This window comes from Centrocercus urophasianus, unplaced genomic scaffold, assembly GCF_019232065.1.
Source record: "Centrocercus urophasianus isolate 14NV4802_14NV808 unplaced genomic scaffold, USGS_Curo_1.0 seq_11, whole genome shotgun sequence".
In the NCBI taxonomy this organism is placed as follows: domain Eukaryota; kingdom Metazoa; phylum Chordata; class Aves; order Galliformes; family Phasianidae; genus Centrocercus; species Centrocercus urophasianus.
The window spans coordinates 41,499,527-41,524,442 of record NW_024884253.1 but is presented as its reverse complement, the minus strand read 5'-3'; the positions used below and the strand labels follow the sequence as shown (position 1 = coordinate 41,524,442).

The following is a 24,916-nucleotide window of genomic DNA, read 5'->3' as shown; positions in this document are numbered from 1 at the left end:
AAGGGGGGGCTGTTGGAGCTCCATGATCCTTGAGATCGCTTCCAACCCGGGCCATTCTGTGACTCTGTGATTCTGTGTCTCTGAGAAGACTGCAGTAAGGCTGGTTCCCTGGTGAGCATCACTGGTAGCACTATGACCAGCTGCTTCCAAAATTATTTATAACAACTGAGTGTGATCTTAGAAAGACCAATCAGGTAAGAACATCCTATAACAAAGGATGTACAGGAAGAGTATTTACTTATTTCGCCATCACGAATAAGCAGTTATGTCTTTGTCAACATCAATTAATGAGGTGTATCCAGGAGAGATCTCTGCCAGATAGGAGTAGGAAGGACATAGCTGGGAGCACGTTAAATAGAGGATTACGGGAACTGTCAGAAGGCCGCGCTAAAACAGCTCACCGTTTCATTTTCCCACGAGTGTATCTTCTATCAGTCACTCATTGATTTATCGGTTGGTTGTCGGTCCTTTCTCGGCGGGGCGGTATCGGGGGCTCTCCGAGGTCTGGCCGGGCCGGGCGGGGCCGGGCGGGGCGAGACGGGCGCTACCTGCCCCCTCCCCGGCGCTCCCCGGCTGCTCTCTCCACCCATCCGCGGCTACTAGCGCGCCCCTCGCCGGGCCGCCTCCATTTCCCTTGACGGCCGCAGGAGGTGACCCCGTCCCGGGCGCGGCGCGCAGGCGGCGGCCATGTCGCGGGGTAGAGCGGCGGCGGTGCCGTTGCTGGCGCTGCTGGTGAGTCCCTGCCTGGGTCTGGGCCGGACGGTGGGAGCCGGGAGGGAAGCGCGGGCGCTACGCGGTGCCCCGGGGGCCGTGTGCGGGCGCGGGGCGTGGGGAGGGCGCTTCCCGTCGAGGTTTGGCAGCTCTCATGTTCGCTTCCTGGGAGGGAGATGAAAGAAAGATCCGAAAGTTGGGAAAAGTCGGGAAAGGCTATGAAAGGAGCGTCCCTGTGTCTGGAGATAGGTGGGTTTTGTCGGGGCTCCCGGAGGATTAGGGGAGTTGGTGCTGCTGTCATCTTCTTGTTCAGAGTACTGTCTGTAAACTGTGTTACCTGTTGGAAGGAGCCGTGCCAGGAGGGAAAATGGATTGTCCGTAACATTTACTGGAAATCTTAGAGAAAATATATATGAAACTCTTACAAATACAAGATACATGGGTTTTCCCCTTCCCTGCTCTCAATCTTTAGACCTTTTGTCCTATGCAACAGCTTTCCGTGCTAGAAGCAAGTTCTGAATGTCCTGAAACCAAAGAAAGCTTGGGTTTGGTTCAGGCTGGTGTTTTCTGGCAGTTTCTAGCAACTCCCCAAGAAGCTTTCCTTGAAATCAGAGGCATTACTGAGCAGCTCACTCTCCCTGCTTGGTGAAACTCCTGTGAAGTTGGGCAGCCAATGCCCAGGCAGGGTGGAGGCCAGGCCTGGCTGGGAGCAGGGAGCTGAGCAGGGCTCAGGAGGGCTGCAGGGAGCTGGGCAGGATTTCTCATGCTCGAGGTCCCAAAAATCAGGTTGAGTGGAGATCTGTTGCCTTGCAGCTTTAATGCGGGACGTAATATTCCAGGGACTAAAACTGCCCTGCTTGGTCGGTGACAGGAGAGAGAAGAACTATGGGGTGTTCCCTTTTTGTGTGTGGTGGTTTTTAATCAAGACAAACCCATTGTTGTGGGTGAAAGTAGCTGCTTGTGTGAGCATCCAACTGTAGTCACTGATGTCAAAAGGCATGCAAAGAAGACAAAGAAGCAAAACCCAGAGAACTGACTAAAAAGCAAAAATTAAAAAAAAAAAAAATCACAATGTACCTTCCACATTAGAAGCCTTAAAAATTATAGGATCTTCCTTTCCTGTTTTTCCTGGAAGCCTTTATTGGTTGACTGTGCTCTCTTTCTACCTATATCCATAGCATCAGTCCTGAGGATTGTACGAAGGTCCCAGCAGCTTTCCCATCTCTACCCTTTCTCTAGGAACATCAGGGTATGCCCAGCGATGGTGCTTGTAGGGTTGGGACCAACATGGGTCATGTCCAACGCACACACCTGGAGCCGTGGCCTTGTCACGTAGGCACAGCCAACAAGGGTCATTGCACTTTTGTCTTCGAGAGAGGAAATGTTAGAAAGTGTCCTGTATTTGAGTGAGAATGGATTTGAGATTTTTTTTTTCCTGTGGATGTTTTCTTAGGTTGTACATCCTTAATATTTTATATTTTAGACATTAGACTAGTATGGAATACTTGGAATCACGATTGTAATGTTACCATCAGTAGCAATTTTTTTTTCAGAATTCATAGGAACAATACCACAAAGCCCACTGTATCCTGTGCTGCATCAAAAGAAGTGTGGCCAGCAGGGCGAGGGAGGCGATCCTGCCCCCCTGCAGAGGCACTGGTGAGGCATCCAGATAAGGAGCGCTCAGTACCAGAGGATGCATAGACCTGCTGGAGCACATACAAAGGAGGGCCACAAAAATGATACAAGGGATAGAACACTTCCCTTGGAGGACAGGCTGAGAGAACTGGGGTTGTTCAATCTGGAGAAGAGAAAGCTCTGGGGAGGCTTGAAAGCAGCCTTTCAGTATCTAAAGAGTGTGTATAAGAAAGAAAGAAATATACTCTGTAGTGAGGTCTGTTGTGATAGGATAAGGGAAAATGGAATAATGGTTTAAAACCAAATGACAGGAGATTTAGTCTGGATATAAGGAAAATAAATTTATGATAAGGGTGGAAGAGGTTGCCCTCAGTAGTGGATGTGGTGGTGCCTCATGCCTGTATACATTCAAAGACAAGCTAGACCAGGCTCTGAGCAGCCTGATGTAGCTGTAGGTGTCCATTGTAAGGGTTTGTTGTAGGGGAGTCTCTTCAAATTCAAACGATTCTATGATTCTGTGAAACAAACAAATAAAACTGAGTAGTTTTAGTTTTTCTAGAACTGATTAGTTTTAGGAAAAGCAAAAGTGAGGTGATTTCAAGAAGCCTACTTTCTGTCTGCAAATCATGCATCTTTAAAAACAAACAAAAAGACAGGGCTGTGGTGAGATATGAAAGCAGGCATGGAATGCCTGAGGTCTGTGATTTTATCTGTTTGGCTGAAGACGTGTGTTATCTCAGATGCCATACATCAGAGAAAAGCAAATACTAGAGAAAAGCAAAAAAAAAAAAAAAAAAAAAAGTAATGTAAATTCAAGTATTCCTAGTTTATCATTCTCATAGTGATACTAAAGAACTGGGATTGTGGGTAAAATGGATAATAAGTTTTCTTATATGTGAAAGGTAATCGTCATGAAAAGGGAGTTGTGCTGTTTCCTGGTTACATTATCCACATGACAAAGAGGGAGATTCAGTTTGAGATTAAGACATCTCAGTATAGCTGTTTTGATGTTGGTTATAGGAAACACATGCAATGGATGTAGAGTGCACCTATTTGATTGGATCAAATTGTGCTTTTGAAGCAAGTCTCCAGAGTGTGACAGTCTGATTCTTTGAGATTGAAACTGTTCTGAGAGATGTTTCCATCACCTCTGTGGATGTTTATTCCATGGTTTCAGGCTAATTCCAGTCTGAAGTAAAGCCCACAAAGCTTTACTTGGGTACTGTTGTGTCCTCAGCAGCAATGCTGCGATCTCCATCACTAGTTTTTAGAAACAGGTTAAACAGATGTCAGGCAGCAGATGGATGTTACTCATCCTACCCCAGGGCAGGGAGATGGACTCAGAGATAACCTCGGATGTCCCTTCAGCTCACTTCTGTAAGTGTGCCAGATGTCCACTTGCCAGTGGTCTTCAGCACCAAACTGACCAGCACAACATGTGACAAGACCACATTTATAGGGTTGGGTTTCTAGTTTCATAGCAAAGCAAATAGGTGTACACACCATCTAGCTTACTCATTCTGCATCTTCACAGTATAAAATGAAGCTGTGTGTTCAAAATATGTCTCTTCAGTTACTTCCTTCACAAGACACGAGCACACATTTGCGCAAGAGCAGCCTTGCACTCTCTATACATGTCGGTCACTCCCTCCTTTTCCCCTGCCACCTCACCTATTCCAGCTGCTTTTCTGCAGTATTTCATTCCATTTTTATTACTTCAGGCTTTAGGTTTTCTGACTAATTTTCTGTAGCAACACAGTTGTCTTTTGCCAATGCCTTTCCAGCTCCTTGTCATCAATAGATTTCATCACTGGATGTGTGAGTTTTTGTGCAGGGGCAGTGATTCACACAAAGTGACAGATGGGGGGTTTTCCTACTGAGCCACTTAATAGAAGGCAGCTGTAGTGCGTTGAAAAAGGGAATTTCAAAATTCAGCACATGTAGAGTGTGATTTTACTTTTCCTGAAAAATAATTCAATAAAAATATTTTTCTTAATTTTGAAATTTTAGTGTCTTTTATGAATTTTCAGTTAAATGCAGAATATGCCTATCTTTCAAATGTATTTTTGCATCTCATAAACAAAATTCCCACCATTAGATTCCTATATTAGATCACTTTAAAATTCACCATGGGCCACTGACTATTATAGATTAAAAAGTAAAAAAACAAAATAATCTTTTTTTAGCAAGAAAACAGAATGCTTGAGGCTCTTTTGTAAGACTTTCTATTTCTAATGACTAATGGGATTTTCTTTACTTCCTTGATGTGCTCTTCTTTTATCTCAGTCCACTGAGATATTTGCAAACTTCAGGCTTTAGTTTACACTGTTCTCAGGCTTCTGATACAAGGAAACTTCTCTCCTGATGCCCCTTGTCTCTGTTCATTCTTTGTCCCTTCAGTTTGTGAAAGCAAATAAGGATGTTCAAGATGACACTTTGACAGCTGCTTCCTAAAGAATTGTAGTTCTTGTTGGAAAACCTTGACTGGAAAACGAATGTTTCCCTGTTATGCATTATCTTACTGGTATAATCTCATTAATCAGAAAAACAAAGTTTAAAAATTCATATGAATATTAAATAAGATTAAGAATATTCATAAGAAAAGCTTGATCTGAGATATAAGATCCTGCAGCCCTCACAATGTGTTAGGGAACCTCCTGCTTGCTGATTTTTGTTTTCAGGATGTACACACTGGGAAGACTGCTGTTTGAAAAAGTTTTGTTGTGCAAGTTGAAACCACTGTCTGCTGCTTTTCCCAACCTTGTCCACTGACTGCTGTGTTGCGTTGTGTAAGAAAGAGAGAAATTTAAAATATTCTATCATGCTATGATGTAGCAATCAGTGTAAGATGGAAGGGATCAATAGTGAGAGCTCAGATAGCAGTTTGAAAACCAGTCAAAGAGAACATTTAAAGTATTTAACATGTTCTCAGTGGCTTGGATGAAGGGGTAGAATCCACCCTCAGCAAGCTTGTTGATGATACAGAGCTGGGTGGAGTAGCTGACACAGCTGAAGGCTGGGCTGCTGTTCAGGAGGACCTGGACAGGCTGGAGAGATAAGTGGAGAGAAATCTTACAAGGTTCAACAAAAGCGAGTGTGGAGTCCTGCACCTGGGAGGAATAATCAGGTGGCCAGGATGTTGAGGGAGCTGGTGCTCCCCCTCTATTCTGCTCTGGTGAGACCACATTTGGAGTACTGTGTCCAGTTCTGAGCTCCTCAGTTCAAACAGGACAAGGAATTTCTAGAGTCCAACGGAGGGACACAAAGATGATGAGAGGCCTGGAGCATCTCCCTTATGAGAAAAGGCTGAGAGACCTGGGATTGTTCAGCCTGAAGTAGAGCAGGCTGATGGGGGATCTTGCCAATACCTGTAAATATCAAATGGGCAGGAGTCAAGTGAATGCAATCATGCTCCTTTCAGTGACAGAACAAGGGGTTAGGGGCACAAACTGCAGAAAGTGCCAAGTGAACGTGAGAAAGAACTTTACTGCAAGGATGACAGAGCTCTGGCACAGGATGCCCAGAGAAGTGGTAGAGTCTTGTTCTCTGGAGGTATTTAGAATCTACCCGGATGCCTATCTGTGCAACTTACTGTAGGGAACCTGTTATGGCTGGTGGCTACATGATCTTTAGAGGTCCCTTCCAAGCTCTACGATTCTATGGTTTACTGACTTCAATAGGCAATCACTTCTCTAAGCCTACTTTTCCTTAGGCCTTAGGACCAATAAAAATCACCTTTGGAGCATCAAGGAATGCAAACACAGGATCTCTGATAATTTGACTGAGACTCCAGTTGCTTACAGTTAACAAGAGGCACCAAACTGCAGTTTCTGAGGGCATACACAGCTATCCTGGGCTCTTAGTGGATAAAGAAATGTGCTGCTAAAGCGACACTGAATTAATAATAATAGTTAACCTCACTTTCATTACAGATCTGTCTCAGTTATGGAAATGGACTCCATTGGAAGGTAAGAGAGAGGCTTTTCTTGATCAGTACCTGAAGAAGGGCCTTCTGAAAAAAAAAAAACAAGCATCGAAGACATGCTTTATTTAACTTGATAAGTATCTCAAGTTCTACTATTTTCTGAACAATGAAATCTGTATAATGGGTAACAAAATGAAAGCACAAATGTAAGAAAAGGACCAATCCCACATCCATCAAAAGAGTGATGTTTAAGAAACTTTAGCAAAAATGTTACATTGTAAATATCTTCTTTAACTCTCCATAAATGAAGTCAACTGCTATGATACAGTGTTTGTTGTGGATCTGGACTCCAGCAGGACAGGAGGAGGAAGTACAGGAGTCAGCAGGAATGAGGGGTACCTGGGCAAGGATAGCTGAGACAGTGAATGGGTTGCTTATTGCATGTATCCTGTATTACAGAAGAAGGTGAGTAATACAATACTGTATTACAGTATTGATGAGATGTTAAACAGCATAATGAGTCAGAAGTAGTTGTTTATAGCAGTATCAATGGCAAACTTCATTCCACATCTGGTGACAAGCACTTAGATCTGTCAGAACAGGTGTGTTTTCACCATACCCTGGTCATGCAAATGTACCTGTGTATTTAAATCTTGGTTTTTTTATGTCTATCTTGAATAAAAGATTACTGTAGTTTTTCATTTCAAACAACTTCAGGAATGTGTAGTTTTAAATTGTGCTTCAGAAGGCTAGTCTGCTCTGTGATTTCAAAATTACTATTAAAAGAGTGCATAGCCTCCTTGGAAGAAAATAAGTGGTAAGATCAGCACATGGTTTTGTGCAAGCAGAATGCCCAGGTTATGGCCTATGCTATTCATAAGTGTGGACTATCACAGCAATAAAGCATTTTACCTTAAGTGACTAGATGTTATGCTGACATTCAACCTTGTTCTTTTTCACAGATTTATAATCGAAGTGGCAGGAATGGCACATTAACTCATCCCAACAGCCTTGTCAGACAGAAACGAGAATGGACGGTCCCTCCTGCTTTCATACGGGAAGAGGAAGACAATTCTTATAGGAATCCAATTGCTAGAGTAAGCCCTGAGAAGAGATAAATACAGAATACACAGAGATGAAAATATGAAATAAAGATGTAGCTGCCCTAACCACAGACACCGATGTTTCTTTAATTTTAATGAATTATTGAATACTAGTAGAAAATTGGCACATTTCCTTCAGTTTTCTTCTTAAGATGAGTTACTCTTGAAGCCTGATTCAGCTGAGTCTTTCATCTTTTCCCAGTCAACAATTTTCATAATACTTTTGGAAATGCAGTGTTTTTGAATTTTTTTTTCACTCTACCACCCAACCAGAGTTACTCAGCTCTAATTCAAGTTGGCTAGCAGCTCCCAAAACTGCTGGTGGTGATTGGACAGAAAGGTGTACGTGGAACAGTCAGACTCTTCCTTGCACTTGTGTGCTATCCAACTTTCTTTGTCCGAGTCTTCTCTCTGTTCTGTGGTTCCTAGCTGTTGCACTGTCCATCACATTCCTAATCTCCCCTGGACTAGATCTTCAAAGAGAGCATGTAACTTTTTCTTCTGGTTTCATCTCAACATCTTAAACACTGTAAACCATGTAGAAAAACTGTATTTAATACTAATTTTTGTTTGTTCGTTATGAAAATAGCTAAAAGGATTATATGTTTTTAAAAGTGGTTTTATTTACCAATTACTATTTATCATGCTCCTCCTAGATACATTCTGATTTTGAAGACACAGGGATAGTGGTAACTTATACTATATCTGGTCAAGGAGTTACAGAACCCCCTTATGGATTGTTTGTTATCAATGGAAAGACCGGAGACTTGAACATCACAGGAAAGGTTGACAGAGAAAAGACTCCAGTGCTATTTGTAAGTTGAATAGTAACTTTACCCTTATAAATGTTCTTCTTTCCTTTTTTAATAAAAATATTTATTATTTCAGTAGGTTTTAATGTTTGTGGACATTTATATATGTGTGTGTATGTGTATATATACATACATATAACTGCTAATAGTTTTAGTTGCTATATATTTTATATTTTGTGTATGTGCTCACATATATATATTACAGTTACTCATTTTCTTATTGTTTCTGTCTGAATCATTTCAGTTGCGAGGTCATGCTCTAGATAAGACCGGAGCAAAACTGGAAGAGCCAATAGACCTTCCAGTTAGAGTTCTAGATATAAATGACAATCCTCCAGTGTTTTCACATGAAGTTTTTGTTGGTTCAATTGAAGAATTAAGTGAAACAGGTAACATTTTATGTATTTTTTAATTTACCTATTCTGAATGTATTCAAGGACAGAAGTGAATATAGTCAGTGCAGCAGCATATCTGTAGTAACAATAGTGCATTATCTTGCTTATGTAGGACAGGTTATCCAAGTTTGAATGCATGTTTTTATTCAGGGCTGAGTTGTGTAGTGTGATGAAGGGAAAGTATGAGCATAAAGGCAACAGAGAACAAGACTTCTTCTTATGCCAACTTTGGTTTTGGGTCAGACTTGCCACTAAGCCAGGGAGGCCTTAAGTAGACACTGCATGGAGAATTCCATCCATCTTCTGGCCTAGCAATTCCAGCCCATTTTGGAAGCATTTAGCTCTGCTGTGTTCTGAAGTTCTCCTTTATTTAATAGTCTGGAGAAGCACTTTGATGTTAAGAGTATACAATCATCACCCAAACCTCAGAACAAGCTATTGGCAGTTTTCCTATTAACGACAGTAAACATAAGAACAGATCTGGGAGCAATAGACTATTTCCCAGAATAAAACATCCTAATAAATACCTGATATCCTGTTCTTTTCAATGCCATGGCAATCTGAAGATAGAAATTACTGACCATCCATTTATGTGAGGTATTGAATTCCCCCAGCTGCCTTTCAAGTCAGTAGCAGCCATATGGTAACTGTCTCTCTTCTTGAATTCCAGCTGATACTCAAACCCAACTAATGGTTCTGGACACTAAGGTTGGCCCTTTCCAAGTACAGCATTACAACATCCTGTGTCATGCATATAAGGGGCTTGCAGCATGGGAGCCACAATTGATTTTGAATCAAGCTGTTGGAGGGCGTCAGTCTGTAAAAAGCAGTTGTTGTATTGATGTTCATGTACAAAAGTTGTTCTGCTTCCTTTAGAATGACATATGAGGGAAATGCAATTTACTGTCTAAATAAAGTTTCCATCTTCTTTATACAATATCTAAAGTTTTCTGTCAGAATTCTTGCAAGAATTCAACTCACTGAGTAGTTGTGATGAGTTGAATTCTACAACCTCCAGATCTGTGTTGATATGTAGTTTTGTTTTTGAGGTTTTAACGTAAATTGAATTTCAAGAACAATTCTTCAGCTCTATTAAATATGCCAGAGCTAGGGGCATCAGAAAATTGTGCATTACATCTGGCAGCACACTCTTACCTGTAACATCACATTAAAAATACTTGCCAGTGCATGGCAGCATAACCAAATATTGCATTTTGTTGGTTTTTTTTCAGGTACAATTGTAATGAGGTTAAATGCAACGGATGCAGATGAACCAAATAACCTGAATTCCAAAATTGCATTCAAGATCATTTCCCAAAGCCCTAGTTCTGCATTCAGTATGAATAAAGATACTGGCGAGGTTCAAGTAGCAGCAATAAGCCTTGACAGAGAGGTAAAATAAACAAATAAATAAATAAATAAAATCTGTTGATAGCATTCTTCTGGTACCTGTTGTCACTTCTCTCCTTCCTTCATCCCAGTTGGGTTTAAAGGACCATACCTTGTCTGTCTGATGTATGTTTTCCAGTGGCTTTGGGAGGGGATGAGGTAAAGCTTGCTTTCACCCTGTCTCCTTCCTCTCACTATGCCAGTTGGTGGCTGTTGTTTTCTGTCCCTTCTGTGCAGCTGGGCATCAGTTACACGACACGTGGGTGTCATTTCTTTGCTGGTGAGCCTGTGGGTAAAACACCCAGGTCACCAACCTGTAAACCTGCTGGTTGAATCTAGACTTTGGTAGATTGCTGTACAAATCAGGACTCAAAGGCTAAGAAATGATGCTGCTTTGAAAGTGTTGAAAGCCAAATACTGCCAGCAACTTTCCTTATGCTTGCATGTATTTTCACTGACCAGCAGATGGTGATCTTTATATTAGCTCACAGAGGCTGTGGATGCTATCCCTGTATCTGGGTCTGTTTCAATGTGCAGGTATTGCTGTATCCTGTCCGTGGCTACTAAAATTTTTCCATTTTCCATTTGAGCACAGTCTAACTCTTTGGGAGGAAAATGGAAAACTCCCAAACCCTTTTCTAAGGCTCAGCTTTACTCCGGTAGAAAGAGCTATGTGTAAGATTTAATAGTAGAGAGAAAATGAGTTTTGATTGGCCATTACTTGAGAGGTTTTGACAAAATAAGACACTGATAATACAGTAAGGCAACAAAAATTTAAACTAGTTGAAGCATTTCTTTCTTTTAATTATGACAGACACAAAGTAGCTATTCTTTGGTGGTGGAAGGGAAGGACCGTGGCGGTGCAGCAGATGGGAATAGTGCTACATGCTCTTTAGAAATCAAGATTTTGGATGTCAACGACAACCTTCCTGTGCTTGAAAGCTCTGCAGTAAGTAATTCACCATGATATTTGGTGTGTTTGTACACCTGCTGGTATCCCATTGCTTAAGAAAATCTTATGCAGACTTTCTTGTACTGATGAAATACGGTAGATTGGGACATCTTTTTACATTTAAATCTTTTTATTCTTGCAGTTTGAAGGAAGTGTTGAAGAAAACAGAGCAAATGTAGAAATTATGAGAATAAAAGTGTTTGATAAAGATGAAGAGTTTTCTGATAACTGGTTGGCAAACTTTTCTTTTGTCTCTGGCAATGAAGGCGGCTATTTTCGTATAGTAACAGATACCAACACAAATGAAGGAATTTTGACTCTTGTGAAGGTTAGTATATTCTTTGTGAGTCTTTAGAGTAATTGATTGCCTTAATAGGGATTGATGTACAAATTATTTATAGTTAGTAAATAAAATATAAATGTACGTGGTGGATGCTTCTCTTATATTTTTTGGTGGTGTATTCAGTAATTCTGTACAAAATAATAATTTTGTTCACCATATTCTGTGTGGTGGCACTATGTATCCAGTGGAACAGAAACCCCAGATCTTCCTTGTTGTTGGGCAGCAGTGCTAGTAGCACATATGCTGTAACCTTTCCCACATATTTGGTCTCTTTGCTTGTCTCAGTTTACTTATTTCCCATGGCCACAGATAACTGCATGCAGCACTTACTCCATGAGTCATGGCTACAGACTATTTACATTGTGGATTTCTGTGGAGCTTTCACTCTTCTTTAGTGACAGGAGCTGAAGATGCATAGTATGCTAAGCTTTATTTTTCTTCTGCTCTGTTTTCCTTATCTCAAACATGGAAATTATTAGAAATAAAATAATAATAGTAAAAATAAAAAAAAAAAAAAAGGCATTACTAATAACCAAATTGTTCAAATCATTTAAAAAAAAATGTAGAAGAGTAGAATAATTCTGAGTAGGGATTCACTGAAGGCAAATGCAAAATATTTGTGTAGGACTCATTGCACATACCTTAAATTAATTTGATAATATAAAGTAATACCAGTGCTGCCATCCATGGAAAAACAAGGAGCAATCTTCTTAACATACTCTTCAAGAGGTGTTTTGAATTGAGAGTAACATGCTGAATTATGGTTCTTTCCACTGTAGCATCCTCCATCAGCATTATTTAAATATTAAACATCTGGATGTTATCTCAATATCGAATACCATCAAATTCTGAGGGATTTTTTTTGTTTGTTTGTTTGCTCTAGGAGCTAAATTATGAAGAAATGAAAAACCTAAACCTGGGCATCGTTGTTACAAACAAAGCAGAATTTCACAAGTCCATTAAAAACAGCTATAAAGCACAAACAATTCCGATCAAAATTAATGTGATTGATGTGCGGGAAGGCCTTGCATTCCCCAGTGGGACAAAAATTATTGAAGCAAGTGAGAGCATGCGAGTAGGGCAGGTCATTGGACAGTATCAAGCCATTGATGAAGACACTGGAAAAGCTGCAGTGCACGTTAAGTAAGAATCTTTTTATATATCCCTCATAACTGAGCGTGTCAGAAACTACAGCTTACTGTAAAAATGTGTGTATTGACCTGAAATAATTTCAGAGGAAATCTGTTCTCTCCTACGCATAATTGACAACTAAAAGAACACCATTTCTATCAATATTCTATTAGGCAGAAAATGACTGATTTGAAAATACCATTTATTTTCTGGTAAATGATGAGTGCTTGTGCTGAAGTTGTCCATAGTTACATGCAGAATTATCAGGAAGGAGTATAGAGAAACACACAGAAATTGAACCAAAAAGGATGTTCGGGTAGATAAGCCTGCGTATGCACTCATGTGGCTGTCCTTAGCTTTTGAATTGTAGCACATCAGCTAAAACATTGTTGAACTACCACTGTGGTGGCATTTAGAAGTGTTACGAAATGACAGAGGTACAAACCTCACCCTGGATCCCTTTCTTCATGCCTGTTATACAGCCTTTCCAGGGGGCTGCTGCTCACCCATGGCTGGGAGGAGGGTCAGGGGAAGGGGAGCATCGTGGTCAGCAGCACGCTGCCTCTCTAGTGGAACAGGCATTCTTGTTTCACTCGATAACACTGCCACACCTATGTCCTGGATGGCTTGAGAGGGAAAAGCAGGTTTCAACAGCCAGGGTAGGTTTATAATCTAAGGTTAATAGTTGAAAACAATTACATTGGCAGCAGTGTCAGAGTTTGGCCTGCACAAAGAGTAGGCATAGTATGAAGCTGTTTTTTCTTCTGGTAGTTGTTTTGATCTTCTAAGTATGATATTTTTACTTTTTTATGTGATTTTCATCAGATATATCAAAGGAAGAGACCCAGCAAACTGGATCACGATAAATTCAAATACGGGTGAAATCCAGCTTGCTAAAAACCTCGATTACGAATCACGTTATGTAGTAAATGGTACCTATGCTTTTACCATGTTGGGTGTAACTACTGGTAAGTTTAGAAAGTTCTGTTTCTGCTTTACTGGATCTGGCGCCTTTTCTTCCTCCCCCCCCCGCCCCCCGGCCAGGGGGGGTGTTGGGGGTTTGTTTTTTTTTTTAATTATTTTTAAGGGCTCAATTTGTATTTCTAAGGCTACAGTTGGCTTAACCTCCCTACTTTCAACTGCCTAAAATTTAAGTGCCCAGTGCAGTTTCCAATAGGCTCTGTGGAGGGACAAAGGCAACTCTATGGAATGGGAGAAACCTTGGGCTGGGTTCCCAGGATGCTTGTTTCTCTTTGACTGTATCGAGACGAGCTTTTAAAACAAGTTTTGTGAAGACATAGGTGGAAATTGTCAGTATCTCCCTATAATAATAAGCAGATTTCAAAGTCCTAAATTTTCTGGAAAGCTAAGTTGGAAAGAATCTCTGAATTTCTTGTATAGCTAGTTAGAATTCTTTGTAACCTGCTTATTATTGTGTAGCTATGCACAAGAAATACATTTTTACATTAAGGTAGTAAAACAACTTGCCTTCAGAAGAACTTTGTCAACACAGTCATTGACATTAGGAATGAAACATTGCTCCCATAAACTCATTTCAGAAGTGCTTATGTTTGGGAAAATGTTGGTTTTTTTTTATGTTAAGACAAAATTTCTGTACTTGTCAAATGTTGATTTAATTTTTCATATTTTGTAACCTTAGATCTTCCTACAAAAACAGCCACTGGCACCGTTGTTATTCAAGTTCAAGATGAGAATGATAACTGCCCAGTTATTGAGAACCCTGTACGGACTGTGTGTTTAGATGCAGAGTTTGTTGATGTTACAGCTAATGATATAGATAGTTACCCAAACAGTGCTCCCTACAGCTTTTCTGTCATTGATGAGCCAGAAGGAACAGCAAGAAAATGGATAATTGCATCCAAAAATGGTAAGAAAAAATATGTTGAATTACTTTCAGTTTTCTGGAGTTCTACAGGAGTGTTACACTTTGCTAATTCCAATAATTCAGCTTGACTGATCCAGACAAAAAATAATTCATATATGAAATCACGTCTGAGGACATGTTGCTTGTGTTCTGATGCCTTCCCTTTATCAGCTATAAAAATAATCGTGTTCTGGGGCCTGTTGCCTTCCTTCAACTGGACCATTTTAGTCTAGTTTGATGAGCCAGCCATATGTAGATCATAAATCAAAAATTATTTTAAAGAGTATTTCAAAACTAGATTCGCATTTTCTTCTCACATTCCCATTCTTATAAACCTGGGAAACACTTGAAGGAAATGCTTCAGGTAGACTGAAGACACTAGAAAATACTTTTTCTTCTCAGAACAATTCTTGTTATTCATAATCCTACAACACAACACTGCAGAGCAATCAGCACAGTCTTAATCACAGTTTAGGACTGAAAAAGAAATCTTGCCTTTCCTCACCCTGCTTGTAGCCAGACTAGCAGCAATTACAGAGATTACAGCTTTTCAAAACAGGATGGTATTCGCCTCCTCATCCGGGATCTCTTGGGCACCTGTTGCCCAGTCCTATCCTAGACATGGCGTGGTAATATGTCTGCCAGTAGCTTACAGCAAGTTAATCTCCTAATGACAGAAGTTGATTTTTGTGAATTCAGCCTTTAGCTGACTGGATGAAGTGAAGGTTAGTGCTCTGTAAGCAATCAGACTATCTTTTGTGATGGTCTCTGCTGGTGCAAAGCTCTTCTGTGATTTTCTGAGTCTTCGAGAGAGCATGGCCATTTGTTACCAGCGTAAATTACATGATTAAATAAAAAAGCACATATGCTGCCACGGACATAAATTTAAGTTGGGTTGCATTGACTGGTCCTAAACGGAGGGAGCTTGTTTGAGAAGGTTTACAAGAGTTACAAGAGTTAACTTTCTGTCTACTCATTTTGTATTCTTTTTTTCTTTTTCACTAACCCCACCCTTCTGCTTTAGCCACCAGTGTACGGTTGGTTCCCCAAGACCTGAAGGCAGGCAGTACCGAAGTCCCCCTGCTAATACAGGATTTCCAAGGGTTCAGCTGTGCTCAGCCACAATCCCTGCAACTGTTTGTTTGTACGTGCACTCCTGACGGCGGATGCAAAGATAGAATTACTGGCACTGGGTCAGCAAGTCTGGGACCAGGAGCGATTGCACTAATCATCTTGGCATTTTTGCTTCTGCTGCGTAAGTAATCATTTCATGTTATGTCAGAAGCACCACAGATACGGTCCACAAAGCACCAGGGAGTAAACTGTTGTGCTCCCAGGTTTTATCATCTCGGTGTACTTCATGTAAACTCCTAGGCTGTGTGCAGTCATGGCAGATCTCCAGTTCGTTTTTGCAATATCAGCACTATACATTCAGAAGCTGTGCATTTTGAAGTTAATATGTACAGCTCATAATATTAGTTTATAATGCCATAAATTATAGGTGGGGAAACACTAAGGTATCCTTTTAGCATTTCCCACACTTCCCTGTGTGAACCCTAGCTCTTCTTACTCAAATCACAGCACTCTCTCAATGTTCTCCCTAATTACAGACCCAGGTCTGGTTCCTTAATCTGAGCAGTACCTAATGTAAGAAGTCACATTGCTAAGACAAGGCAAAAGCTGAAAAACAAGAGAAATACTTGCAGTCAGGGTATGGCCATATATACTAGTACTGCATTTGAATCATAGAATCCTAGAATGGCCTGGGTTGAAATGGACCACAATGATCATCTATTTTCAACCCCCCTGCTATGTGCAGGGTCGCCAACTACTAGACAAGAATGAATGGGCAGTAATTTGAAAGGACAGTAATTCATTGTTTGTAGTAGTAGCGCTCTGGCTATGAGAAAACAAAGTTAATTCCACAGAAGTATGTTTTCCTTCTAAAATTGAATCATTTTGAGCTCTCTAGGTAATGCTGTAAATGCGTCCGCTCATGGGAGTGTTCCATATGGAGATGTCTTGATGTAGATAGTAACAGGACAGGAGTTGGAAATGCTGAGGTTGTACACTTTTGGGGCTGGTTTTGCTACATGAGATCTTCAGTAGAAGTAAGGATAAATACATGCACAATCATCTGCAGGAGTGACAGGTTCATTGTCAGTTTACTGTTTAGAAAAAAATCCCTGCTTATGTTTCCAGGAAATACCTTGAACTTCTGGGAATTGGCTGCTCTCCTTATTTGTTCGTATGATGTTCTTTAACTCATTAAAGACGCGTTGCTGGCCAGACTTCAGTATTGGCTGTTAATATGCTTTGATCCTAGTCAGTCCATCACTAACGACAAACTTCTGTTTCCCTGCAGTTATTCCACTATTACTGCTGTTGTGTCCATGCGGCTCAGGAGCAAAGAAGGGATTTGCTGCAATACCAGACTGTAGCGAAGAGATGTTGCGTAAATGGAACAGTGAAGGAGCAGCTCCTGAGGAGAAGGCAGGTTTTCCTTAGCAGCATTTTTCTTTGATTTCCAGCCAAGTGCTCAGTTTTGCACTCTACCGCATAATGGGCTGATGCACAGCAGATTTTAGCCATACGTGAATATTAATTAAGGTTAACCCCATCAGGCTCAATGAAGGATGCATGGAAAGGGAATTCCAACAGCAGCTGTAGAAACACCAACCATAGTGTTAAAATCCCAAAGTAAAGGCAAAGGAATCAAGCACATGCTGATAGTATCTGATTAGAAGATAAAGTGTTGGAAAAGCACCCATGCTATTTGCATCTGCAAGCCTGGAATGTTCACTGCCTGTTTGGGAGTGTACGGTAAAGCTGTAAAGCTGTGAATGGTCGGGTTATAAAGCTTAGCTTCCCATCACCAGTTCAGAGCTTCAGGTTGCATTTTAAATTACTTTCTTGTGTGTTTATCTTCTTAAACAAAGGATTATTAAAAAATAAAGTTAATACGATTTCAATATTATTACAATTTTTTAAAAAGGCAGAAAAAAACTTCAAAATGCAGAGGGAATGCAACAGACAGAGAAATGAATGCTAGAGGTGTTTCTTCTTGTTGTCCTATACAAACAGAAAAAAAGGGTATGACACCAGCCTGTTTTTGCATGACAATAAGAAATAAGGGAAAAAGCTTTTATTTTAGGGCCAGCACTCACACCAAATTCTTGATGAAAGACTGTGAATTTGACAGGGAAGCTAAGAAAAGAAGGAATGGCCAGGTAGCACTACAGGGACAGCAGGCATTGCATGCTCCCCATAGTTGGAAGGCTGAGTGCACTGGAGTTTCACGGGTCTTTTTCTTGTTTATTTTCCCCCCTCTTTCATTCTCAACCCTTTGAATTTTAAGAACAATGACCTGTGGAAATACTTCTGTGATCCTCCTTGGGAACACAGTCATGGAAGCTGCACCCTCTTTCAGGAAGCTCTTTACTCTGCAGCAACATGAATCAGTACAAATTCGAACATGTCCTAACTCAGCACCCTCCCAGGTTCCACCCAGCCTGGCTGCTGGTTTGGTGAGCTCCATATGCTAGATAGCCTAGCTTTCATGTCACATCCTCATTCGTGTTTTTCTTGCAGTTAATGCAAAGTGTTATGCTACCCACTGCATCGGGGAACTTGAAGGGACCAGCCAGCGGAGCAGCAGTAACAGCAGCAGCGGCGGCAGCAGGAATGAGTGCAGAGGAAGCTGCAGCAGTAGGAAGCAGTTCCACCTCTTACATAAGAGGGCAGAACAACATGATTACCAGGGAAGAGCAAAGACATCTTCATCATGCTGATTACCATACCAGAACCACGGCAACTGGAGGGTCTGTAGGCATGGTATCTGGAGAAGGCAACGTGGTGGTGACTGGAGGAGGTGTGGCGATGGGATCTGCAGGGGCCATGAATGAAGAATTTTTAAGAGATTACTTCACTGACGTAAGCATATGACCTGAGAATAACAGTATATTGAGATGTATGCTTAGCATTGTGAAATGCTTTTTATGTTATTATAAACATGAACGGATTGTTTATATGTAAACAATCCTGATAAGGGTCAGTGCTGTGTGTGTGTGAGTGGGCTGTTAAGGACTTTTGAGTTAGGCTCACATGTGGGATGTAGACCTCGACAGTGCTAAGTTTTGTAGCATCTTTGGGTTTTTACATGATCTTCAGTGACAAGACCCTTCTCAAGGTTTGGGATTCAGAATATTTAGCAGTGAACAAGGAGCCATATCCAGGAAGAAGCAATGAGGAAGAAGATGTGATATAAACGTCGGCGACTTGAGCATAGTAACTGTCCTGCAGGGAGGCACTGGTGACTCTAGATGAGTCACGGCTACAAACCTTTCACAAAGCAAGTTTTTGAAAGATAAGCCATAGACGTCAAATAGTAGGGTGGGTCTGCATTTTAAAAACAGCTGATTAAGAGGTGCTGGATTTGTCTGGTTGTGCAGTAGTTTGGGTGAAAGGCAGTTCACCAGATGCACATCAAGCATATGTTGTAATCCCTTTTCTGAATTATTTTTTTGCAACCTAACTATTGAACAATAGGATAATCCTATTCATTGTAACTATTCCTCTTATTGTTATTACTTGGCTGGTGAGCTACTAACAGGGGAAGTTTCCACTTCTGTATGCCAGGGAGTGCAGAGATCATCCTTCACGTCTACAAATTAAACATCTTCAGTCTCTATAGATGACTGACAATGGGGCTGGGCAGGAGAGTAGCTGTACAGGTTTGAGTCACCTCAGGCTAGGGAAGGATTTGTGTATCTCCTGTGTGTTCTGACTACTGATCTAGGTGAGCAGACACAACAGTAGCGATTCTGCTCATTTTTCTTCTGAATGTTAAGACATTCCAAGCACAGCTGCCTGCTGAAATCTTGCAGGAGATGCTTAGTAGATGTTATACAACTGGATGATAACAGGTTAGTTAATGTTATAGTCCTTTGGGTGGCTAAAGTTGGGTGACTAAAATACTTCAGATACAGAACTAAAAATGAATGAGAAAAGAGTAAAGAACAAACTAGAAAAATATCTGAACCAATTAGTTCCATGTGTGTGCTGATTTCTGTAGAAGCATCTCAGATGATGTGTCTGCTCCCAGGATCAAATGCAGGAAAATATACATAATCAGTTTGGATCTGGATACATACCACATTACACAGATGCCTGAGCTAATAAGTACTACAGTACTTCAAATATGGCATGAGTGGGTCTGAGCACGAGCCAGCAACCATATTAGTAAAGCTGGTTCAGCAGGCCCAAAGGATTTGGCCACCTCTACTCCTGCAACTGGAGCTGCTGCAAGAGCATACAAAGATTTGTGCCAGCATCAGCAGCAACCCAGTTGCAGGGCAAATTCAGTCTGAAAGCAGCATCAGCAGCAACCCAGTTGCAGATGCTGCCTTCAGACTGAGCTTGCCTTGGAAAAGGTACAGTCAGAATTTGGTTAATCCTTCTTGTTCTGGGTAGAGCCAGCGTATGCTGGAGTATGTTCCCATACATACCAAACTGTTTAACTCGGTAATTTGTTCACTTGGGTGTGATCCTGCAGGCTACAGAAATGAAAAGAGCCATGATAGTGATGATATGTCAGCCTTTTCTCATGAAATGTACTCTTAAATGTTAGATACTCTCAGACATGGCGCTGGCACTCTCCCGCAAAGACCTAGTTACAGGTGAGAGTTATTCACTGAAGCAAAATGTGAGTAGACTCTTTTTGAGAAAGGAGTGGTATCATAAATGGTTATCTAGAAGTAGCAGATGGTGATGTACCCAAGGCTTTCCATTAAATTCCGAAGTACTCTTTTTTCTTCTCATCACTTCACTGTCCAGCTCAGAGTAACTTCAAAAAAGCAAAAAGCAGTTTTAGGCCCTGCTCTGATTGGTTGACAGATGCTGTTATTATAATCCCCTTGACCAAGTGTTCAAGGTTTGTAAAGGGCTTGGAGAATATGCCATTCGAGGAGTGACTGAAGGAACTGGGGCTGTTCAGTCTGGGGAAGAGAAGGCTGAGGGAAGACCTTATTGCTATCTCCAAATACCTGAAAGGTGCTTACAACGAGACTGGGGGTGATCTCTTCTCACTGGTGACAGCTGACAGGATGAGGGGAAATGGCCTCAAGTTGTGCCAGGGAAAGTTTAGGTTGGATATCAGGAAACACTTCTTTACAGAAAGGTTGTTAAGCACTGGAATAGGCTGCCCAGGGAGGTGGTTTAGTCACCATCCCTGGATGTGTTTAGAAAGTTTGGGAAACTGTTTGAATGTGGTGTTTAGGGACATGATTTAGTGGTGGGTTTGGTTAGATTGTGGTTGGACTTGATGATCTTTAAGGACTTTTCCAATCTGAGCAATTCTATGATTCTGTGATTTAATGATTCCTGATTTCTTTCAAGTTTACTATGTCTAGTAGTAAGGTTAGTAAAGTAGTAGTAAAGTAGTAAAAAGGTTAACAAACTTTTCTTTTGCTTCCCATCTTTAGAAAGCTGTCTCTTTTGCGGAAGATGAAGCTCAAGCTGCAAGGGACTGTCTCCTGGTTTATTCTCAGGGGGAGTCAAGCTCCCCCCATGGCTCCATCGGCTGCTGCAGCTTTATTGAGGGTGATCTTGACGACCGCTTTCTTGATGATTTAGGAGACAAATTTAAGACTCTGGCAGAAATATGCATAGGCAGACGCATTGACATGAAAGACAGTAGCTCCAAGAATGAATCCAGTTTTGACGTTAATGAGCAAAAGGCTTTCAGCTCCAAACAAGCCTCTGCCTCAGGTGGCTACTTCTCACCCACCCCATCAGTGCAGGCAGGAAGTGCTGTTGTATTGGAGGAAACATCCTATTCTGCAGAGAGCCATACCCACTCAACTGCCAGCTTTTTAGATCCCCAGTTTAAGGAGAACATAGTGGTGACAGAAAGGGTGCTGGCTCCTGCCTCAAGCTTGAGGGGAATGGGGGAAGTCCCCAGCCTGCCCTCCGGAAACAACGTGGTGGTTACAGAAAGGATGGTGACGTCAGAGGGCCCTGGGGTAGGAACCATGGCAGTTCAGGACCTCCCCAACTCAAGGTATGTGGTGGTGAGGGAGCGGGAGAGGGTGCTCGTGCCCAGCACTGAGCAGGGCTCACCGAGCTTTCCCACCTTGTCTGAAGGGCAGAGCATGGTGGTGAATGAGAATGACCTCACAGCCTCAGCAGGGCCTGGTAGAGCTGAACAGGTGCTGATCACGGACTCCCTGCTGAGCCCTCTGGAGGGGGCACCTCCTGCCAGCTCCACGCTGAGCAAGTCCTCCAGAGTCACCAAGTACAGTGCAGTGCAGTACAGCCGCTCCTAGTCTTGGCACCTTAACTTCTCATGCAGCCTTCTGTAGGCTTTGTATTCAGACCTGGTTTTTGTAGTGCCTTAAAAATGACACTGACTTGTATGTAGTGTCTTCTTCGATAAGGACTGTGGCCAAGAAGCTAGCAAAAAAAATCTACTGTCATTATAAAACATTGACAATGTTTTTGAAGTGGAACGATGCAAGATATATATATAGTTTGCTATTTTTGTAACTGTTTTGCTATAAATTTGCTATTTTTATTATTGAGTTAGTGTAATAATATCATGTAACTACAAGCATAATTATGGGAAAACAGAAGAATACTAAAATCTAGTGATGGATGTCAAAGCACAAGTTAGGTTTCTGAGCTGCTCTTGAGTCTATCTGCTGAACCTTCCTCCCTACTCCCCAAAGGGGCATTGATCTCACCACATCTTCTATCTGTTACCTTGTGGATAGTGCATAAGAGCAGCTCCCCTGAACTGCAGCTGCACCACAGTGAATTCATCAGAAACCTCCTTCCTGAGAAACCCAAGTTGCTAGAGTCCTCTGGGCAGCAGTATGAATCTCCTAGAAGGTTGTCACAATTTCAGGTTATCAGCATCTGTGCATTAAGCAATCAGTACTTCTCTTTAACCTCTGTGCTAATATGCAAGTAGCAAAAAGAGCTGAGAACTGCTTTTCTTCTTTCGGTTTTTTGTTGATTTTGTTGTTGTTGTTGTTTTGGTACTTCAGTGTAAAATTTCCATTACTTGGCATAGATGTAGACTGACAAGGGAAAAAAAAGCATTTGCATCATGAAGATTTTACACTGTCTCTTAATTGGTCATTTGAATCAGTGGCTTCTGCTACCAAGATTTATGTCCCTTAGGAATCTGCTGGATCTGATTTATAAGTGCAATTAATTGATTTTATTTCTGTCTGTGAGTTCACAGATACAAGTAGAGGAATGAGGCTATGAGCATATTTTTGCAGTTGTGATAATTGCAGCATCAGAACTGCTGTGGCCTCTGCAGAGCTGTGTCATGGCAGCTGTCATTAGCTCTAGCAGGAAAATAGAAAAGCTCCCTGTAATTTTGTAACACTTGATGTTACTTTTCTTTCTACTAAGTCTGTGGTGAAAGAGAGAGTACTGTAACGTCTGGCACTATGTATATATGCATGTGTATTTATTTGTTTGCAGTTTTAAACATTTTAATATGACTTTATAGCAAAAAAAAAAAAAAAAAAAAAAAAAAACAACCTGTGATACACTACTTATGTTTTATCAGAGTAGAAATGCATTGGATCATTGGATCATACATTAGTACTGTGTGTATCTCATAACTGTAAAATCAGTGAGGTAATCCGAGAGTAGTGCAAAACCCATGGACTGCAGAGCTTTCTGGTTGTCTCCATGTCTGCTGAGTTTTCAGATAGTTGTAGGTTATGTTTTCCACTGTATTTATTTGAGGGGTGAGTCAGAAGACGATTCAAACACATTAAAAAGTACGAGCAGTGACTGTGCTCATCATGGTATGCATAAGTGTGTTACAGTGGAGAAGTACTTGAAGCAACTCAAACGATGCACTTGCTTGGGCCTGTTGCTTATTTATCTCTTACACTTCATTTTTAAAGTACACATCTCTGCTTTTAAGCACGCAAGCAGTTTTAAGTGGTAACCAGTTGTTTTCTCTTGCAGTTAGAGAGAGTGAACTTACCTCTGTTTTTCTTAAATGGAGTGCTTCTGTATTTTTATGCAATCTGAAATAAAGAACTCTACCACACTTTTTCTGTTCTTCCTTCACTATTAGATAGCTACACGGATGAAAGTAAGGACTTTTCCATTGCAAATGCAATGTGTAAGTATAACTCGGTTTGGGATTTCCTGAATAGCCTGAAGGAATATCTTAAAGATACAGATACAATAAAAGTTTATTTCTTGCTAACTTACAGACTATGAATGAGGGACTGGGGGGGGGATCCAAACATTCATTCTGCCTGCTGCTTAAAAGCACTGAATTCTTTAAGTCTACAAGCAAGATAAAAGCAGCCCTACGCAGATTTACTGGGCTTTTGAGTCATACTCTTTAAATTGATTTACACCTCTTGTGCACATGGCATGGCACAAAGATACTGCCTGTTTTATAGCTGCTAAAGCTGAGACCCAGAAGGGGCTGTAATACTCAGGAACATGAAAATTCCAAGTTTACTAAGTATTGTTTATTTTCAACTTCACTTGCTCTGTAATCATCACAAATGTGCTAGTGCTGTAACAAATCCATTAGAATAGATTCATTAACGGTGACTCCAGTGGCAAGAGATTACTGGTCAAAAGAAAAAACAGGCTTGTTACTAATAGTTAATTTTGCATGTTATGTTGGGGTTAGGTAGAAGCAATCTTCTAAGAGCTTTTCACTTGTTTAGACTAATACCTCTCTGTAAGAAATTCCAGTATGTAAGGCAGATGGTACAGAAAGAGTTTAATTGCTGGTGCATTAATATTGAATAGTGAAGACAAATAATACTTAGCACTTACTCAACATTTCATCCGAGGATCTTGAGTGACTTCATAAATTAAATCTGTTTTCTCTGTCATTAATTACGGTGACTGTGGAGAGCAGCGGCATTATGTCTGCCACATCTCATGCCCTTTAATGGAAAACACACCAAAAAAAAACCAACTACTTTCATCAACACTTCAGATCATATCAGCATGTGCAAGTGCTGGCAGAATATCCATCTGATTAAACGTATTTTTCAATGGAGCTGTGTTTTGCACATGGTTGTGGGAAGAATGCACAGACCCAAATTAATGGAAGTGCCTGGTTAGCATCCAACCAGTAGGTAAACCTGGGACTGGCCCTAGACTCTTATCTTCTGGCTTCAAAATGAAAAATCACGTCTGTAATTTTCTATCTAAAAATAACAGCACGCTTAGGCAAGGGCTGAAATACCAGAGTGACAGGGACTGACTGCATCCTTGCTGCTCTGCAAGAGTTATGTTTCCTGCAAAACCTTGAAGAGTGCACCAGGCTTCATGAGCACAACCCGGCATGCTGCAGTGAGGGTGCAGCCCAGCCAAGGAGGGCAAGAGGGGTGCTGGTCCCCAGCATCTACAAGAAAGCATTTCTCTGTGAGTTTGCTTGGAGTCAGGCTGGGTTTTGAAAGACAGGGTGTTTCCTTCCAGCTCCATAGTCTGCTGGGTGTTTGATCATCGCCCACTATCAAACGCTTAAAGCTTGGTCGGGTTATCAGCAGTAAATCACTTAAAAGACAAAAATAATCAGCTGCTCCCCCCAGGAGGCTGGCCCTGCTGGGAAGTGTTTATGGCCTTTAA

The 24,916-nt window shown here is 41.2% G+C and overlaps 1 protein-coding gene across 1 annotated transcript; it reads left to right on the top strand.

The window, feature by feature from the left end:
- The first annotated feature begins 644 nt into the window (after window positions 1-644).
- LOC122171900 (desmoglein-2-like) lies at window positions 645-23,363 on the top strand. Its single transcript, XM_042839761.1, has 15 exons — window positions 645-732; window positions 6,282-6,317; window positions 7,237-7,371; window positions 8,034-8,192; window positions 8,434-8,578; window positions 9,817-9,977; window positions 10,788-10,922; window positions 11,068-11,253; window positions 12,152-12,411; window positions 13,225-13,367; window positions 14,060-14,287; window positions 15,309-15,539; window positions 16,650-16,777; window positions 17,876-18,217; window positions 20,767-23,363. The coding sequence occupies exons 1-15, from the start codon at window positions 688-690 to the stop codon at window positions 21,607-21,609; spliced, it is 3,177 nt and encodes a 1,058-aa protein (XP_042695695.1). The 5' UTR covers window positions 645-687; the 3' UTR covers window positions 21,610-23,363.
- The last annotated feature ends 1,553 nt before the right edge of the window (window positions 23,364-24,916 follow it).

What these genes read in the sequence shown, in the direction of transcription:
- LOC122171900 (XM_042839761.1), top strand. Translation starts at nt 688, where the DNA reads ATGTCGCGGGGTAGAGCGGCGGCGGTGCCGTTGCTGGCGCTGCTG. An exon ending in CTGTGCTTGAAAGCTCTGCA is followed by an intron (nt 10,923 to 11,067) that starts GTAAGTAATTCA and finishes TTATTCTTGCAG; the next exon opens with TTTGAAGGAAGTGTTGAAGA. An exon ending in GAGCAGCTCCTGAGGAGAAG is followed by an intron (nt 16,778 to 17,875) that starts GCAGGTTTTCCT and finishes TTTTTCTTGCAG; the next exon opens with TTAATGCAAAGTGTTATGCT.